The sequence below is a fragment of the Pezoporus occidentalis genome, unplaced genomic scaffold, assembly GCF_034315485.1.
Source record: "Pezoporus occidentalis ecotype Australia unplaced genomic scaffold, CSIRO_AGI_Poc_V1 ctg149, whole genome shotgun sequence".
NCBI classification, from domain to species: Eukaryota; Metazoa; Chordata; class Aves; order Psittaciformes; family Psittacidae; genus Pezoporus; species Pezoporus occidentalis.
This window is the reverse complement of record NW_026913305.1, coordinates 2,363,761-2,384,254: the sequence shown is the minus strand read 5'-3', so window position 1 is coordinate 2,384,254 and position 20,494 is coordinate 2,363,761. Positions and strand designations below refer to the sequence as shown.

Genomic DNA, 20,494 nt, shown 5'->3' with positions numbered 1-20,494 from the left:
CCCATACAGAAGAAGGTGGGTCATGGAAGCAATCCAGTTAAAATTTAGCTGGGGGTGCAGGAGGGAATAGAGTCCAAGCAAATCATTTTCTTGATCTAGTTTACTGCGTGGCCCAAAGACCCATTGCCAGCAGAAAGGAGGGAAGAGACAACAAAATAAAGAGTCCAAAACACCAACCTATTTTCTCACAGCAAGGAATACCATTTACTGTTACAGATCAGGTTGTGGTAAGAGGATCTCAATACACTTGGAAAATAAAAAAGAAAAGATGATCCATACCCTTACCTTTCCGCGTGTTCTCTGTCACATCTACACCAAACTGGATGATGTCACCTGACATAATTTCACATGGTGGGCTTTCCTCGGATCCTCTGCTCAGTCTCTGACTATTAATAAAGGTACCATTACTACTTTTAGTGTCTTGAAGGTAGAACTGTAAAAAACAAACAAAAAGGATAGTAAAGTATCTGGAAAAAAAACCACAAAATAAGTATGATGAAGCATAAGCTCCAATAAAATTTTAATTGCTATAAAATACAGCTTGAGCTCGCAGGGTAGAAGAGGACAAATGTATCAAACTCCAAACACCTTCCTCAGGATGCAACATCTTCACATTATCAAGAAGTATTTGTATTTGATTTTTATATTTTAAACATATGATGAAATTCTAGCACATACACCATGCAAATAATTGCTACCAATTGTACTTAACCTACTGCCTGCATGGAAAGCATCAGACATTGTAGCAACACCACCTTTTGCCACACGTATAATAAAAGCTTACATTTATGTTGGTCAACACACAAAAACTCTACCTGCTTATACACTTAATATAACAGTAGGGAAGGCTAGCACTGAGGGAACCAGACAAAACTCTGCAAGAGAACAGAGTAGTGTCAGACCATGGTGAAGCTAAGGGAGTTAAAAAAATATAGGATGCTTTTACCTCCCAGAGGTACTAGTTCACACCATTAAGTTAATCTCAAAATTGCTGCATCAAGTACCTTTGTAAATAACCGTTTGTAGAGTTAATTAAATTTTAATAGCAACTTATTGGATTAGAAATTGCTTATGACACAAGACTTCTGGTCAAAATTGCTCTGTCTCAAAAGAGGCTGTGAGTGAGTCACCTTGCAGAAGACCACACTCAATGGCTAAGACCTGATCAGCAGACAAGATGAAACAGGGGACTGGAATGTTACTAACCAGCCAGGTAACTACTGAAATGAGTCACTTTCAGCAGTTCACAATAGTTATTACAGGAACCTGATGGGATGGTAGAAATCCCCAGCTTCCTGCACTCATAAGTAATCTCATCAAGTTTCAACCATAAGGCTGGGGGAGAGATGTTGCCTTCAGAGAAATGAATGTATTCCCATGTTTTTCTTATAAAGGCAAATGCCATTTTTTCTCAGGATTCCATGCAAGATTTCCCATGCCTCTATTATCACACTCCTCAAAAAGTAATAAATAGCTCAAAATCAGAGTTGAGGGAAAAGGAAGGGTTAAAACAGAGCAGGAGACCAGCAGTAGGGTCTAAAGGCCTCATACTGGAAAATGACGCCAAGCACATGATAAGTATCTTACATGCAGCAACAGGAATGCCAGCACGGGAAGGCTCCCCTAGGATGCATGTAACAGCAGCATAAAAAGCAGCACATGAAAGATATTCCCCCCCCAACAGATTGGTCTTTGATCTCAAATTGAAGAAAAAGAAAATAATTCTCAGTCATATATTCATATAGATGAAGGTAAACACAAATTATGGCTGCATTCACTGCAGTAACAACCAGACCCACCCTACTCTAAATATTACTCTATTATGAAACACTATATATTAATATATAATAATATATAATATAGCTTTTATTACAATTGCAGGTTTGAAAGCCAATCTAATTAATTAGCTTGTTAATTCACTAATCTGAGAGTACTGAACCTTCTCATGGTTCAGTGCAGAGATAATTAGGTTTTTACTTCCTGTTTGTTCTTGATTAGCTTTCTGCTCCATTTGAATATCCTTCTGTTATGAAAAAGTGAGTCACAAGCAAGGAGAAACATACTTGTGCTTATTCTTCTCCACCCTTTTCTTTCCTATGCATAATAGGTGCCTTTTATCCCTCCAACATTTTCATTAATCACTGCCCCTTGCAAAAACACTTCTGTAGGATCTGCAGATGGGGTACAGATTAAATGGCACAACAAAATACAGGAGAGTGAAGACAGGAAAGGAGGTGCAACAGAGCATCAGCAACAAAACTTCATCAGAACATCAAACAAAACAGCAAACACAAAATTCAAACTGGAAAAAGTAAACAAATGGTCACAGAAAATGCACATTAAGTTTAATATTATCAAACTGATGTCCATTTAACTACATGATTTCATTCTGTAAATTTTAGAAGAGATGCTCCTAAAGTCTTTACAAACAGAATAAAACCACTCTTCTTTCTGTATCCAGCAAAGAAAGAAGTAATGTCAACAACATGTTAACAAGCTGATGTATAAGGAGAAATGCACTGATTTCAAGACTTAGTAAAAAGGATTCAATTATCTTTAATGTCACAACTAGCTGGGACAGAGCTCATCCCTTTCATGTAGCAAATTCAAACGTTACTCCTATGCTAGTTTTCCTGGTTCAAATGATCTTTCTCAAAGGTCAGTCCTCCATCACTTTTGTATCATTACTGAAAGTTACCTTTAGAAACAAAAACAAAATCAAATCAAGCACCAGCCCCAAAACAAACATGTATATGTTAACTAGCATTCATAGTAGTATACTGGTATTTATTACACTATTAATTATGCATATCCTTGGTGGGTGTTCCATTTCCCTTTTACACAGCAGCTCTGTGATACAGTGCCTGCTGTGAGCCCAGCACCATTTGCCCTTTCCGCTTCCACTGCAAACCAATGAACTCCAGCACAGTGCTGGCTTCAAGAGCAATTATAAATCCTTCCTTTCCCCAGTGCTGACTGCTGAGTTGCACCACCACCTCTTTAGCTGTACTGGCTGAGGCATTTGTTTAGTCACTGCAAACCAGTTTTGAAAGCAGATGTAAGTTATACGAGGAGGTGCTTAAGCCGGTACTGCCAGAAAAAAAAGGCAGCATATGCTGACCTAATTATACTTGATTCACACACCTCTTCAGATCAAACTCAACTCCCAACCTTTTGTGCCTTGTATTAACAATTAGTCCCGTTTTGAGCAGAAATGGTAGCTCATGCACATTCAAAGCAACTCAGCTTTTGAGGACTGTTAAGGAGTTATCACATCCTTAACTCAGGTAACTATATGTATGGTTCAAGTGGTAGTTTCCCCTCTTTCTGAAATTACAACTATTACCATACAACTATTTAAGAAGCTTCCTTTCCAGTATCACACCACCTTCACAGACAGAAGACAAAAAATCCTAGCCCATACTTCTTCCTTAGTAATTTATGTTCTCTCTCACTTATTCACCATTAATAAACTCTGTTAACTGCAGTCATCCTACCATGCTGCTTCCATAAAATTTATGGAGATGTTATGCTAAAGTAAAACCTGTGGTTCATCAGTACACTCAAACTCCTCCAGTACAGTCCATCTTCTTTAAAACAGCATTAAAGAAGTTGCAAAAAAACCCTACAATTTTTTATTTCCATGATTTGCAAGAAATTACGAATTAATTTTACAAATTTAGTATTTATCTTATTTCAAGTTACTATTCAGTTTTGCTGAATAAGCTCTGCTCTGACCTGTGGTGTATAAAAAAAATCTCATTCAATTTAAGTTCCATTGCTTTCTAGGTCGATGATTCAGAGCACCACCAACCAATTGCTAAATCACATTTATTTTTATGCAGTTAGCTACCACTACAATTTTCCCCTCTGCAACAAATTCCTAGTATTTCCTGGTTAGTGAATAGAAAAATTCTTCCATAGACATTCTAGACTATAGTACATTAGATACATGCACACACAACACATGAATCCCACCTGGTATTAGGAAGCTGCAAAATTACTGTTCTCCAGAGGACAGATGGCCTATGGAATGTAGGTAGACTGTTGTTATATTGTTATGTTATTGTTGTTGTATTTCCTTGAAGACAACAAAAACCATTCTGCTTAATGATTACTATCATCACATCTTCCAAGAGGCAGACTAAAGAGAACTCCTTACTTAGCCTGACAAGACATGCAGTGTTTTGTTTTTCAAGCCATACGCAGTCCTGATATAGCATAAGACACTTCTGAAGGATCTCGGAGAAAACAAAGGATGAGTTCACAGATACACAGAAAAACTTGAAAAGAAAGTAACACACTTTTTCAGTGATTTACCTGAGATTTAATGACAGTACAACACAATGGTAGAACAAACAACGGACAAGCTCTTACTTTAATATTTTACTACAAGACTTGCTTTTAGCCCTACCTTTTTCAATTTCATGATATATGGTGTTTCTCTCAATATGCTGCATTATTCACTGAGGACCAAACTAGAGATTTAACATGAAGTTCTAGAATTAGCCTAAAGTGTAGACAAATGCACTCGTGATTGACATTCTGGTTTTTAATTTTGTTCTGAGAAAGCCAAAGCGTTTATCTCCAAATAACTGCAGTACATAATAATCAGTCATACACACACACTCAAAAGCCAAAGATACCAAAGATCTTTCTGTTGTGTAACTGTTCATTACAAGATACAAGGTAAAGATGGAGAATAAGTGCTCCACGCACAGGGCAACAGAAAAATCGGTGTTTAAAGAATAAATACTCTATGCTTGATCACTAAAACAGTGTTTTTTCAAAAACTCTTACGAGCTAACTACCCCAAGTACAACAAAAAGGACAAAAGAACATCAAGTCCCTTCCACAGCAGAGCTGTACCAGTACTGCAGGAAGGCAGTAAATCAAGAACGGTGATCAAGACAGACTCACATAACATTTGCTATCACTATCTATAGCCATCCTGTTCCATTTTAAGAGCACATTTCTTCTACTCCATCTAACCCAGCTTGGAACTGCAGTTCAGGACAAATATGCCGAAAATTACAGTGAGGAGAATTACTGGAGAACTGAGTTTGTCTGCAGAGATGTGACATTCACTCCATGAAAAAGTCTACTTCTAAAAACAAAATATATAATACAATAATGAAACATATTTCAGCCTTATTCCATAGCTGAATTCATAATGAAGTAAATAAGCACCAAAATCTAGACCACTGATTTTTAGAGAAAGTCAATCATTAATGTGTACACAACTGCCATGTGCTTCAGAGCCCTGTCTTACAGCCTCTGAGTCATTAGTTTAAACCAGAAAGATTTATATTTATTTGTCAAATTCTGAATTACAGCCACTAAGGGGATGCCAGCTGCATTTTTGCCTTGTTTACTGCCACAAAGGGGGAGCAAGGCTGTCAGCTAGAGTAGTTCAGCCATAAAACGCTGCAGTCATGATGACAAATTCTTCCCCTACTCATGCTACAAACTACATGATCAGTCATTGAACAACTAATGCTGGCATTACAAATGCAGCCCAAGTACTAAAGCTAACAGTCAAATGCAGCAAGTAAATACGGATCTAGAAACAGCAATACCTGGCCTAAAGCAATACTTCAGTGCAAAATAGGACTGCAGAGTTGTACAGTGATCTAGGTTCATCTACTTGTTTGATGCCAAGTATTCTGCTAGGAATTCTAAGTACACTGGCTCTGCACAATCTGAATTGTGCACAAAGAATTTAAAACAATAAGTAAGGGGGTCAAGCAAAGTGGCCCACATTTATCACACTGCATCTGTAAAGCTTCTTCTCCCATACTATTAAAAGATCGTATCTTCCTTGAAGTATTAACACAGAGTACTTTCTCATTTTGGGAGCAGCACTTCTGCTAGCAGAGTACACTGTGCAAACCATACTGAATTCCACATCAGTCCTTTGGCTGCAAGATAGAGAAGTTTAAATGCTAAATTATCTCCAGATCCAATTGATTGAGTTTCTCATTCTGGTCTGCTTAGACACATCCTAAATTCCTTTCTTCTCAGTTGCCTAACTCCACCCACCTGTCAAGGAAGTACAAGTATTTGTCTCCATGAGCAAGCATAATTCACAGGGTGGGGTGCATCAAGCAAAATTGCTTTCCTATTTACTTTTATATTTCTTCAACACATGGATCTAATAGCTCTTTGCTTACTAAATTCCAGCTCCTTCAACTTGCCAACAAAACCAGTGCATTAACTTCTGAGCTCTTAGCAAATCTCCTTTTTAAGATTATTTTAGCTACCTGCAGCAGGCACACGCTATGAAACTAAAACTGCCCAGCTGTGAGACAGGGATTTTCCAGTCTGATTGAACAGACTGAAGGAGTGGCAGCTATTCAATGGTTATTTAGGGCTGTAAGTATTGAAGACCCCAGAGAAGCACAACTTGCTAGTGTTTTTCAGTAACTTCTTTGCAAAATAATAAACCATTCTTCCTGTGCAGTAAAAAGAGGGAAAAAAAACAACCCACCCTTCTTTGATACAGCAACGGACAAAAGATATTCACCCTAAGTTTTCAACTGAAACTGTAAGCCTAACATAAATCCAGCCATTCTAATGAAAAAGGTTAAAATTCTCAGTTTTCAATAGGAATTCAGTACTATCCTTCCCAACTTGCCAGCATCTCCAAGGAGCAGGAGGAAGGGGACAGCAGGGAATATGCTCTTCTGCTGACCAAGTTGTTCTGTGTCCACTTACACCTTGAAGTTTTGTTGACTGCACTGCCAGGACAACCCTGCTGGTTGTTCATACCTGTCGTCAAGCAAAATAAACTGTGTCAGTAAAAGCAGTTTTGTGCCAGCATAACTGAGTCTGGGTATAAACAGAGTTCAGCCTTTTTTCTGGATGTATCTGAACCGCTCTAAAGTATTAAACCCTCTGCTGCTTGCCATATCCCGATAGCTCAAGCGCTCCGAAGTTCACTACAGGCCCTGTCATTCAGCTTAACTTTCCTCTGAGCTAAAGTCAGCAAGGTTTACCTGAAAAGGACACTGGAGCTATGAAAGGGAGGTGAAAACATGCTGAATTTGTGGGACGAGAAATCGCTTTTACATAGAGGGGCAATGCCAAACACCAAGAGGCTCTAAGAGCTTAAGCTCTGCACAAAACACGTTTGTCTTCAACTCTGGGCTGCTCAGTAGCAAAATGCCACCTTCCTCAACAAAACAGAGCAAACATTTCCAGGTGTGTTGTACCTGCAAACATTTCAACACAGATCTTTCTTTTGACACACAACATTGCACTGCTTATTTTAACTGGCAAGTTCTACAGATACACTTAACACCTATCAGAGTTTTAAATTATGGCATATTAAAAGCATTCACAAAAAAAAACCCACCATGAAAACATGTTTGCAGAGCTAATACCATCTCCTACCTGTTGTGCCCATTACTTTCTAAACCACTATTCAAACCCCATATTTGCTAGTAGTTGTAATTAATCTTACCAGTCTGAAGGTGAAATGCTCAGGATTCAAGGTTATTATTAGTCAATAGCCCCATAATATTCTTCAATATTTTCAGCAATCCACATAATTTGCTTCACGCCAGGAAAATTCAGAAACAGGATGTCAGGTATTTACTTTAAAAGGATTTATTGATTTGTATTAGGAAGTGATCATTATTAACAGGAAGGCTACTAAAAAGACTAAGCAATACTTTTTAATTATTAAGTTTTAGAACTAGCTACATGGAGTTAAAACCACTTTATTTAAATGGTTCAGGCTATTTATCATCAAATAAAATTCTTGAACAGTGTTGCTGAATTTTTTTCAAACTAATTAATATTAAAGAAATTGGCAGAAGATGGCTAAAAGTTTTGGACATCAAACTACATCACAACCCAGGTTCTTTAGTTTTAAGCAGAAGCAAAACCTGAAGTTCACAATTTAAAGCTTATATATACATACAAAAGAATGAGGATGAAGATCTCTACTGCATGTCTCCAAAGTTTGCTGTAATTATTCACTGCTGCCCTCAACTTCAAACCATAGTCCCACATATCTTTCACAATCACAGTGCCATTCAAGACTGACATCTTCAACTCACACATGGTAATGGATGAAAGAAATAAAGGCAGCTGAACCCACCACCATCCTAGTTATCTGCTCCAGTTGGCTCGAAGGCAGGGACAGATGAACACCTCAGCATGGTTGCAGAATTCCTATGACTTCAGTTTGCTTAATTTGGGTGGTATATAACAATGACCTGAGCTAAAAATGAGCATACTTTAGAAGCTGGTTCCTAAGCCATATACTCACACCTCCCACTGCAGCATCGTCATTCAAGAAGAGAATGGCAGAGAGCAAGCTGTACTTACACTGTCAACCATCTGATTTCAATCAAATGCTGAACGTCAGAATCTTAAGACCTTAAAGCACATTTCACAACCAGAATTTGGAGTTCTCTGTATTAGGAGATAGCTGTCTAAATTAAAAACAAAAACCCACCATGACAACCTGCATCACTTTTGCTTTCATAAAATGTGAGTAAACAAACTGCATTACAATTCCCGGAACCTCCCAACAATGGCCAATACAGAACCGTATGGACATCCCAACCCACTTTCACATTTCTTTTATTTACATTAGTTCTAAAAGGAACTATCAACATTCCAAACACCTACAACAACAAAACTTCTGGATAAAATACAGTAATACTATGGTGATGGTAACTTACATGGAAAAAATTCTTTCATAAGATGATCATAGCAGGATGCCAATATCAAAGTAATAGCTTATACAGTGCTTTTACTCTCTGATTGCACACTCATCCAAAGCTTGGATGCCCAAATCTGCACCTCTCCCCCCCCCCCGCTTCCCTTCCTTCTCCCAAAAAAATACAAACAGTAACAAAGCTGGAATTCAACCAACATTAATAGAAATATTATTAGAAAGGATGGTTCCCCTTGCTAACCCCTTTACTCTCACCCTCTTCGGGCTGAACTGGTGTCATGCAAGTAACCTCACATTCTCTTTTCTAGAAAAAACAATCTGTAACCTAACCAGACAGCTGTGAAGTTAACTGCTCCCAATAATCACATTCCATAACTGCAAAATGCAGTAAAACACCCGGTCACAGAAAAACAAGTCCTGACCCACCCTCTATTGCGCAGTACCACCTCATTCCTCCAACTTCTGGAATAAGTACACTTGAATGGAAGATCCATTCTGAATGGTGAGACCTGAAGTAATAGAAGGCATGGTACACAATATTCATTCCCCTCACCGAATAAAATTTTCTGTGGTAAACAGAAGGTATAAAATAAAGTAGTTCAAAAGGGTAAAAGTTACTCAGGAGCACCGATCTATCTGTAGATTATTCAAATAATCCAGAAATGCATTTACTGTCAAAACGAGAAAGATGACAAGACACTTTCCAAAAACCTCAAGATAAAAAGTTTTACCACAAAGCATGACACCACCATACGAGAATAGATCTCTCTCCACATCAATGTCAGTACTTTTGATGCAAAAGGCTATTTTTAAAAAGAGATCTAGAGGAAGAGGTCTAATTTACAAGTAATTTACTTTATATATAGCTGACTGACTTGCTACAGTGAGACATCTGTCACCATAGTTACTAATTACTACTCTTTAGAACACCTCTTTTACTTAACTTTTGTCCTCACAAATTCCTGGAAATCAGCCTTCTGCTAAGAATGCTGGATGGTTTCAGGACAAGTAGAACAATTTTATATTTATGCTCTTCACAGCTGAATCAGTCTGTCCCTTCACATATGTCATGCTTTAAAACCCCCATTTCTAAGTAAATCACAAAACAGATTAAGGACATTAACAGCCTCCAAAAAGGAAATGCAACTCCATTCTGAATATAGACAAAGAAAAGTTTCCTACAAATATATTCCACAACTCAGTACTAGTTCTATACAATTTTCTCAAAGAAAACAAAAACTTATTTGAATTTTCAGCCTACATGAAAATGCTCAAGTATAATTTTAATTCTGTGTGAAATTCTCATCATGAAGATGCTGACAGATTTTTAAGGTATACTACTGCTTTAAGTGCCAAACCAAAATATATTTACAATAAAGTGCGATCAAGGGAAAGATTCCCAAGAAATTATTACTCACACATGGTCCCAAGCTGCTTAAGTTGACCTATTAGAATAAGCAATATAACAGAGACTTACTTTGTATTACTGCTGTCATAGATGACAATATCCTACACAACATACAGAGGCTTTGAAACAACTTCCCTGCTTCATATTAAAAACCTTACTAGTGTAATGGACTCATAAAACCAGGAAATACTAGATAAAAAAACCCAAACAGGTTTCTAGAAGGATACTGGACCTGTTGCAAAGAGGCTGTTCTGCATTATTTTATTAAGGAAGCTCAGTCTCTTGTTATGCAAGACATTTATACAGCTATGGATCATGTATCACTGCAATACCAGTGATTACTTGATATAATTTACATAAACTTCTATCACCACATCAAACATTTACCCTGGGGAAAACATATGGACAAGGTGACTTCCTGAGGTTTTGCTTAACGTTACTGTGTTCTTAATATTAATCAATTACAGAAAAGTACTGCAACATTATATGGCTTTCAAATAAAGAAACAAAATGCCTTAATAGGCCGTTACCCAGAAATTCAGGCTTCTTCAGGATAACCACTTAAGATAACCTCAGCGAAACAGTATTGAAATACTCATCAATCCTGATGCCCTTACATGAATACCTTCCTCCAAAACTAGAATAAAAGCTAAACACTATTGTTTACTGTAATAAATCCAGTGAGTGTTTGGCAACATGGCATACTCAAACTTTGCAGTAACAAAAGTAAACATTATCTTGTACAAAGTCCTAAAGACTCTATTTGCAGGATACATGTATCCAGACACAGAATGAGAAGCTCTGCAACGAGCACATTTCCATACAGAACTCTGATTTTTTTGATTATTTTTTTATTTTTTATTTTTCAAATGTATGTTCCTAAAGGTCTGCAAGTTATCATTGCAATTTTCTCTTACCTTCCAGTGGCAAAAGCACCTGTACTAATGTTCTCCACTAGGAAAAAACACTAAGCCTATTAAGAAGACTAAAATTTTTAAATTCATGATGAAGAAGTGGTTAAACTTGATAGTAACATTCTTTGGCCAACTTTATAAAGTGCAGGATCAAAATGAACTGTGGTCTTCTCTCCAACTACTGCAATGAAAAGTATGACATAAAAAGGGAGATTTGTCGTATTTCAACACAGCTTTGCCCTAATTTAAGACCAGAGGTAAGGCATAAATCTCTCCTGGTCTTTAAATTTCAAGAGACTGATCTTATTAAAATCTAGCATAAGTAAAAACTAAAATCAAATGTCTACAACATCTACTAAGATAAACAGTAAAATGTTTTAATGGAAAAACATCTGAGAATAGGCAGAATTGACAGAAAAAGCAGAAGACAAATGAAACCCAAATGTTTTTTTCAAAATGGAAATCTCAAAATACTGTCAGGATCTGGCACAGTAAATATTTAGACCAAGCAATCCAATACTAACACTACGCATTATTTCTCCTTCCCTAAAATCTTGAATTAATAAGCGATTAGCAAAATATTAACTGAAATTGACATTTTCCTTAAGAAATTTGCATTATTAAACGTCTCTCAGTGAACAATTACATTTTTCACTCACAAGCAAATAGAAGAAAAACCACAAGAGAAGCCAAGATTACCAGATACTCCACCAGACTAAGAGCCGGAAGAGAAGATCTACTTATGAGAAAGGAAAAGTATAAGGCAGCTCATTAGTTTATCAAGAAACTCAAACTCTCAACCCTAACCCGACATTTTGAGGCAGGTGCAATACTGCAAAAGCTGCTACACTCTGCTGAGTTTCTCCAATTAGTTAATCATTACACCAAAGATCCTCTACTCCATGCAAAGAAGGATCTCTTCTCACATGTTCACTTTTCAATTGTGTAGAGAACGAAGGGAGAAGTTGTTGAAACTATTCTAACCTTTCCTCATTTCTCCTCCTTCCACACTGGGTTCTGTGTTTACCTACTACCATTAATTCCATACTGCTGTTTTATGACAGAGAAAACTCCCAGGGATCACACATTCAGATAGAGGAAAAAAAACCTCATCAGATTTCACAAACCACTTTAAATGCAGTAGTGGTTTGGTACCGTCACATTAACACTTCATAAAAACTAAAAATACCCTGGAAAAAAAAAAAATGTATTAAGAAGTTTTCTCCCTCCCTTTTAATAAGGGACATAATCCACTTGACTTTTCTATTGCAACTACAGTTGGTTTCTTTAAACAGACCTTTCTTTAAACAGTTAATTCATCAATCCTTTGCACAAAGATGTCTTGCTTTCTGTATCATCTGTTCCTGAACTATTTATTAACGCATGACAGATGTCACCAGGAAAAATAACGTTCAGTACATTTCTGAACTACAGTTAAAATGACCATACTGAAGATAAGCCTAATGTCATGGTGATATAAATTCAGTGCAGCCAATAAAGATGCAGAAGTCCTGACTCCAGAGAACTGCCCGAGTACAGATGACACTGTACTAACTTGAATCACGTCAAACTCTAGTTACTGTAACAGATCCAAACCACAAATACTATCAAAATACAGTATAGTGAGAGTTCACGGCACACTTCCTCATACCAAAACTAAGGGCTCACCAGAGCAATAGGCTCCTTTATGTTCTTCTGAAGATTTGTCTGCATCAAGTAAGGACCAAACCTTTTTCTTAAATAAAAGTTTATTTTCATTCTGTGTTTTGAACTTCAGCATTCCATACCCAGAGCAAATGCAGTTAACTGGAAACCAAACACTGACAGAGAAGGGTGCGGCTCCATCCAAAGATGGAAAATTCATTTTCCAGCACAGAGGAGAAATCTGACAATTGAGAGTTTAATATTTGTACTCAAGGCACTGCCAAGCCATACCTCCAACAAAGTGAGAGCGAGAACAGGCTGGGAGGAGGCTGCAGCTATGTGCAACTGATTCCTGGGTCAAGACTTTGAAAGCAAGCAGTAACTGAGCGCTGGTATTCATGAACAAAGGCAGATTATTCTGGTGTTCCTTTAAGACCAAAAATTTTACAATTAAAAAAAAAGAAAAACACCACGATTATTTTATTGTATTTTTTTTTCAGGTTTCAGATTCTAATAAAATAATCTTTTTTTTTTTTTTAAGCTTAAGAAATACCCATAGCACACATCCACATACTGAGAGGGGTCTGCCAGCAACACAGGAGATCGCATGAGCTCATTTTTGACACGGGATCTTACAGAATATTAGTCAGCCATCTCCCTATCTGCATGCTACTGGCTTCAGAACAAAGGGCAGGTGCTGCAGCATTCTCAGCAGTTCACAACACCAGAACAGCCCCAGCAGATGCAGAGGAATGGGCAGAGTGCAGATAAGGTGTCCAACAATATGGTAATCACAATTTCAAACACATGATTCCTACTGGTCTTGGACAAGGGCAAAAAACACATACATGGTACCTTGGATTTACAGAGTAAACAGGCAAGTGTTGCCATGTTAGCAAACCAGGTAATTATTTCAGTGAAGCTTTCTACGAAGCATTTTGATGTCTTCTTTTTCTAGCTATTTTCCATCATATTCACAAAGTCATCAAGGACACTACAGTACATTGTTAACACTCTGCCCATGAATTTCATTCTTCAGAAAAGCTTTAAAAAAAAAAAAACAAAACCAACCTGAGTGCCTTTTAAAAGTCTTTGTCAATAAAAAGTACTTAGAACACACATTAAGTGCCCAGGACCAATTTCCCAGTGAGCATGAGGAGCAGGGCAATGGAATTGCAAAGTACTGCTGGCAATCTTACACTCTTTCAGCTGCAAAGCTCTAGAGTATTCATCTGCACCTCACAAATACATTATCAAGCCTTGCACTTTTTATTTTGGACTGTGTCATATTCCCCTCTATAACATGGAAAACATCTCTCAAAGTACAAAAAGAACTTCTTTCTAGCAACAGTGGCTCTAGATTGTCAGTCAGAAATATCTTTCATCTATGTTTTCATTCTTGAAACAGCCATCAGGTTGCTTCCCAAATGGCAGAGCCTTACACATACAAAAACACCTCCAACCACCTATATGCAGATTTCAGGTCACAGTGTCCAACTGACAAAACACAACACGACATCACATCTTTTTTACCAAGATGATATACATTTTTAATGACTAGAAACATACAGAGAAATTTTTCACAGCGCACCTCCTAAAAGCAGTGATACTAAGCTGCTGATACTATCTCCACTGAACCACTTAAGTCATTCTTTGTAGTTCAGCACCATCATCAGAAAAAGTACAGTCTGAATCCTGAAAAGCACAGGCAAAGTTACAGAAATATTACTAGTTCCTCTGACTAGCAAGGTTTTCCATGCAAGAAACTTGTCCTGCTCAATGTAGAAACTGGTCTATTGTTTGCCCACAGATGAATGACTATCAAGTGATTTCTCTCATTAACTCAGTTGTGATGCTTAGTATTAAACAAAAGAGGGGCAATTGCAGAGAAAATATGAACCAAAAAAAAAAAAAAAATCATTCTGTCTATCAAGAATCACAAAAGAACAAATTCATGTGACCTGAAAGACTTGGACACTTTTTCTTAAATATCCACTCACCTGAAAGTTGGATCCAAAGCCTCTTCAAAAGATTAAAGTGCCACTCTACCCTTCCCATGAGGCAGCCAAAGGCACATCCCCAAAGACTGCAACCAGCACACCAGTAAGGCACTAATGATCATCTCATAAGATTAGAAAAAAGTTAAATTACACGATAAAACCATCAAGATTTTTTTATTCTGTCATAATAAATATGAACAGCATTCCCTGCTGTCAAATTACATATTAGCACATTAGGTTTTCTCTATACAGTCCTAGCATTACACAGTATTCAAGGGAGTAGCTGCTCCACAGACCAGTGAAGACATTGCTACTGTAAAAAACACAACATACCCAACCATTTGCAAGCAAGAATCATCAAAATCCTTCCTTAAGCATGAAAATGCCTTTGCTTTTTTACTATTTAAACCTAAATTACAACCACTAGAGGGCAACGTAATTATACAAACTCCTGCCCAGATTTGGTAACGCAAACCAATTCAATGAAAAGTACGCATCAGAAGCTAAAGTTGAAGACTCTTTGTATCATGAATGGGGATATTTTTATAAGGAAATTTCCATTAATTATAGCATGTATGCCGTGGGTTGCCTAAACTATTAATTCTATCTATAGTCTAGATCCTCAAACATAAGCTACTTTTAAGCTACAAATCCACATTAGCAATTCTACTTCTCAGATTTTAAAATAAGGTTTCTCAGCTTGACTGTTCCTGCTACAGAAATTACACGGGTTACTGAAATTCCTCCCAGAACAAGTACATGGAAAAATCAGAACGCTGTCAAAGCCTTTTTACATTAAATTTAGAAATTGAATTTCCTAATCAATGGTAAAAAACATCTAGCTAAAAACGGGCCATATGCTGCAAACGAACTGGAATTACATGCAAATCTTTTTCCTTGCCTAATCAGCAGCTCAAAAATACTGCTTTGCAAATAAAACAGTGTTTTTAGAACAGTTTGGTTTTTTCCTTACAAAGGTAACACTTTCTTGAAATGCATTCTTGATTTTTAACATATTAAGTTCTGTTACAATTCATTACCTTGGCTTTAAAAAGAAGAGAAAGTCCAGAAACTAAAGCAATCCAGAAGAATAAGTAATTTGCTAAAAGAAAAAGGACGAAAACCACTGGCAGAAGGATATGACCTATAACTTAAAGCAAAGACATTTAAAGAATTATGTTAAAATCTACAGCCCTGACAGAACACGGAAGAAAGCTCAGCAGGCTTTGTTTCTCCAGTCATTAAAAATGATGACTTTTAATAATAGGGCAATGTACTGGTACTGCACATCCAATCACTCCCATCTACACTGGCCCTTCTACTCCACAAAAAAAAAACAAAATCTGTATTGCATATCACCGAAACGGATGAACCCTCAAATTAAGCTCACATAAAATTCAAACTGCACTCTCAGTACAAACACAGCCTTCCCACAAAAAAACATGTTTGCTGGTAAGTAATAAGCTCTGACATACCAAGAGGTTTGTCATCCAAGCTTAAATTTAATATGCCTGTAGACAAGACTATACTTTGATTAAAGAAAAATCAGCAAGACTTTTGAGCTACCTGTAATTGTCTAGTATTAGTACGAAGTTTTAATAACTCTGAATTAGGATTAGATGCTATCCATAGCTTGTTTCAAAGGAAAATGGGTTGGGCCACCGGGAATTGGCAGCATTAAGAGCAACATGGTTAAACACAAACTCAAGAGAAGTTATGTGTCCCATTCCTTTTTTCTTCTAAACTTTTTGGAAAATAGTTTTCTTCTGCAGCAAAGAGGTATACTGGGGTCCAATGCAAATACCAGGCATATCAAACCCTACAGGTGATGCAGGTTGGCAGAATGTTTCATTGTATTATTACAGCTTTGCCTTATTTCAACCCTGTTGTAACTAAAAAAAAAAAAAAAAAAACCAAAACAACCCACACAACCAAATTTGTGACACTTCAGTTAAAATTATTTTAAAGCAGTATTTTCCACTCAAAACCAGGAAAAACCCTGCAAAGTCTGCCCAGTCAGTCTTAGAACAATTAGGATGTATAAATTTTGTATTTAACAGAAACATATATCAGTTAACAGCTCTCCTGATGGCTTACACACAGATCCATGTGAATATTCACTGAAAATACATAACCTAGCAGATACAGGTAACAAGAAAAGGGTAAGACCTTCTTACATGAAAGCACCTTTGCATACTGCTCCTGTTAGCAGGTAGGAATTAAGTCTGCCTACCACAGACTTCAAAAGAAGGAAGCAAGTCCTCCTACTAGTCGACCTTAAAATTACCTCTTTCCCCTGTTGACACCTGACATCAGTTCCTAGGGGCTGAAGAAGCAGCTGTGGGTTAGATATTCTTAAATGGCAGACTGCAGCAGTTCGTGGAAAGTAAGTATGCACGACCTCAGTCTTTACACTGTCTTGGCTTTACTGGATAGCGTATTCCTTAATAGCACTCAGTTTCTCCCATAGAAGTTTTGGGAAGTATCAGGAGTCAGCTCGCTTTCTTTTCCAAGCATTTCAACTATTTTTCATCCTAATGATTTCCTTCTTTTGCATCAGGTCTATGCTGTGGAGCAATAGCGTTTCACAGTGCACCCAGCTGCAGCAAAGGCACTGTGCAGTGCACGCAGCTATGCTACTCTCTCAAACATCTGCTTTAAGAGTTGCACCACAGCATATCTCCAGTTTCCTCCCTGTTTATATGCTCTGGTTTCTTCTGGAAAAGAAAAAAACAAAACTGTACACGTGGAAGAATGGAGTATAGACCTGCTCCCTTCCATCACGCAACTGCAACATGTGCAAAGCACATAAATCATAAATGGCTAGGACTAGAAGCACACCATAGAATATCCTGTAGTCTAGTTTCAAGAGAGAGTACCTTAAAATCAAAGGGGTGCTGCATTTCCAGACACACACAAATACATAATTTGTTAATAAATTCTCATGGGACAAAAGCTGTATTTTTATTATATTTGCTTATTCCATGGCTTATTTTTGTGTTTCTTAAAATGAGGTTCAAGTCAGATAAAATAAACATGTTCTGTTAACCACAGCCCCTCACTTACTTTGTTAAACTGCACTTTTCATACTTAATTCAAAGTTGACAACTTGAGCAGTTTATGTACCTACTGACTGCACAAATAGGGTGGGCTGACAACTTCCAGACTCAGCAGTTGGAGTCTCTAGACCTCCAATACATCCACTGAACCAGTGTCAACAAGAATTAATTCAAAGCATGACACACTTTATCATCAACCACCACCCAGCAACGTTCGCCTTCTCTTTTTCTCAACAGTTTTATAACCTCAGTGTTTCTTCACAAGCACAAACACTGATGTTTTCTTCACTTCCCTTTGAAAGGTTTAGCTTGAAAATTTAAATAGCAGAAACAGTAAATTAGTAAACAGAAATGTGTAAACCACATCAATAGTTGAGTAACAAAGTACAGCAGAAAAATCCCAAGATAACAAACACCAATATTATTCTGACAGAAAAACAGTAGGCATTTCAAACCAATTGAACTTAACCCTTTATTCCTAACTACTGATATCTAAATTATACTGCATAAAATAATTTACAAATATAAACTGTTACCATGTCAAAGTCCATCTGGATTTTATCAGTCACTCATATAAACAATAGCAAATGTGCAAATTATTAATTCAATGTTCGTTTATTACTTTAAGAGAAAACAATCACTGACACGAAGCAAGTCACTCAACAGTAATATTCCATGATAAGTTACAACAGAAGTATTCTTGCACAGTTTATGATAGAATGCAATACATCTACTTCTTTGCCAGTTAGACAATAGTAATTCTAAAACTTTACTCAGGAACAGCCATCACCTTCTATTCTTTCATTCCCCTTTTTCTAAAGGTTTACCAACTGTGCATGACTTACAAACATTTTGCTCTGCAACCCAGAATGAAGCATACGCACAATCAATCAGCTGGAACCTCAATACCACTTAACATGCAATAGAATTCCTGCTTATCTTCTCTCAGTTTTATGTGCATACAAATTCAACTGAAAATTCAACGCATATTGCAACAATTGGTTCAAAACAAAGAAAAAAAACACACCAAACAACCTTTAAAAACAAAATAACCCCCCCAAAAAAACAACAAAGACCATAAGAAAAAAAAAAAAATCACCAACTTGATTCAACTAAATAATTTAATAAAGAAAATAAAAAGAACTACCATTGATTTTTAAAGAAAATTACTAGAACTTTTACATTCCACAGCTATAAGGAGTAGTCACTGTGTCAGTTCAAGGACACAAACATTCATCTCTACTTGGTATCAACTACAATGCAAACTGAATTCTTAGATTTCTTCATGAAGCACCACACTCAAAACTAGATTACGTACACAGTAAGCTATTTTAGCTGTGATGGAATCATGTAAATGAACATAAGTAGTTCCATGCTGATATTTAAAATCGCAAACCAAAACCACAGCAGCAAACTAACATCCCACGCTCTCATCAGCAAGTCACAAAATAACCCTTAAAAGAACCCTATTTCAAAACAGGTGAAGTGGTAAACAATTAAGTCTCAAATATGGCAGAGAGACAGGATACTCCTCGCTACAACAGTCTTCTACAAAGACATAAAACTATTTTCCCTAAAATCTTTCACTGAAGATGACGTGTCTTCCAATTATATGAGCAGTTCCATGAAAAAAAAAAGCCTGTCTGATCAAGAAATAGTTATTTTGCTATAATTGAAGCTCATTACAACTGCCATTTCTGCATTGCTCATACCGATGGCTCTTTTTAACACCAAGGATATTTTGACAGAACTTAACAAATTAAGATGAGAGAAGCATGCATTTTAAAAAATGGAACATTCACACAGCAGGCAACACAGAAAATTTTCAAGGCAAAGCTTTGTTACCTTAAATGATAACTTTAACCTTTACGATGACTTTTTCAACAGCTCTTCAAGCACCTATGCTTAATGGTACAAATAAACTTAAAAAGGAGAAGTGGTTAATACATGTTTCCTGTTGGTTCTTCTATTTTTTTTTAAAGAGCAACTTGCAATCTAAAGTGTGTAACTGACTTCAATTGTTCCTAAGTTTCTAATAATCTCTTAATATTCTCTTTTGCATCAGTTCATCCACCGGAGACATCACTTGTCCTGTTCCTATCCTTTCCTCAGAGAATTTCCAATGCAATCACACTCCATGGTATCTTTACTGCTCAGTGCTCGTCTCACTTGATTTTTTTATCCCCAGTACTGTAAAATTATTTATGCCTCAGTGCTGATACGAAGCTCAGCTCCACTGTTCTCCTGACCATACAGATCTGCTTCAAGCCCTACATAGTACCTAAGCACCTGCAGACAACCTTTAAATATGGATAGCAGGCTCAAATCGGAGAAAGGTCGCTCAAGAACTGATTGCCTGTACTGAGAAGGAGTGAGACACACAATCAGAAAAGTTTACTCCAGCCTTTCATCTTACACCTCTGTCCCCTAATTTTCTTCTCTCCAGCCCCTAAAATCACTTATGTGTGGCTGCCCCATGACACTTGCCCACATGACCCACTTGGACAGAAGATCAGGAGTCACAGGTGCTACTAAAGAAGGCTGGGAATCTTGTCTTTCTTACTTTGCAGAAGGGGCAGTAGTAAGACAACGGTGGAAACCAGAATAACAGTGACTTTCAACGTGCCTGAAAAAACCTGTTAACACTTTATTTTATAAAGAACCGTCATCCATGCTCTATTTTCCAGAACTTGAAGTTGTAACACTTGAGAAAAACAACTCAAGTATTTAAATTAGAATGCTTTCAAAATGTGTAAGTTTAGCTTAATACACTATTA

General features: G+C 37.0%; 1 protein-coding gene across 43 annotated transcripts in view; it reads right to left on the bottom strand.

The window, feature by feature from the left end:
* Positions 1–20,494, bottom strand: part of SLMAP (sarcolemma associated protein) — an 83,331-nt gene that overhangs the window by 49,262 nt on the left and 13,575 nt on the right. For 23 of the 43 annotated variants that reach the window (XM_062610717.1, XM_062610715.1, XM_062610741.1 and 20 more), the window contains exon 3: positions 280–433. In XM_062610717.1, the coding sequence (XP_062466701.1) occupies positions 280–433 (154 nt within the window). The remainder of the gene's footprint in view (positions 1–279; positions 434–20,494) is intronic. The other 20 variants (XM_062610718.1, XM_062610716.1, XM_062610742.1 and 17 more) reach the window with 1 other exon arrangement.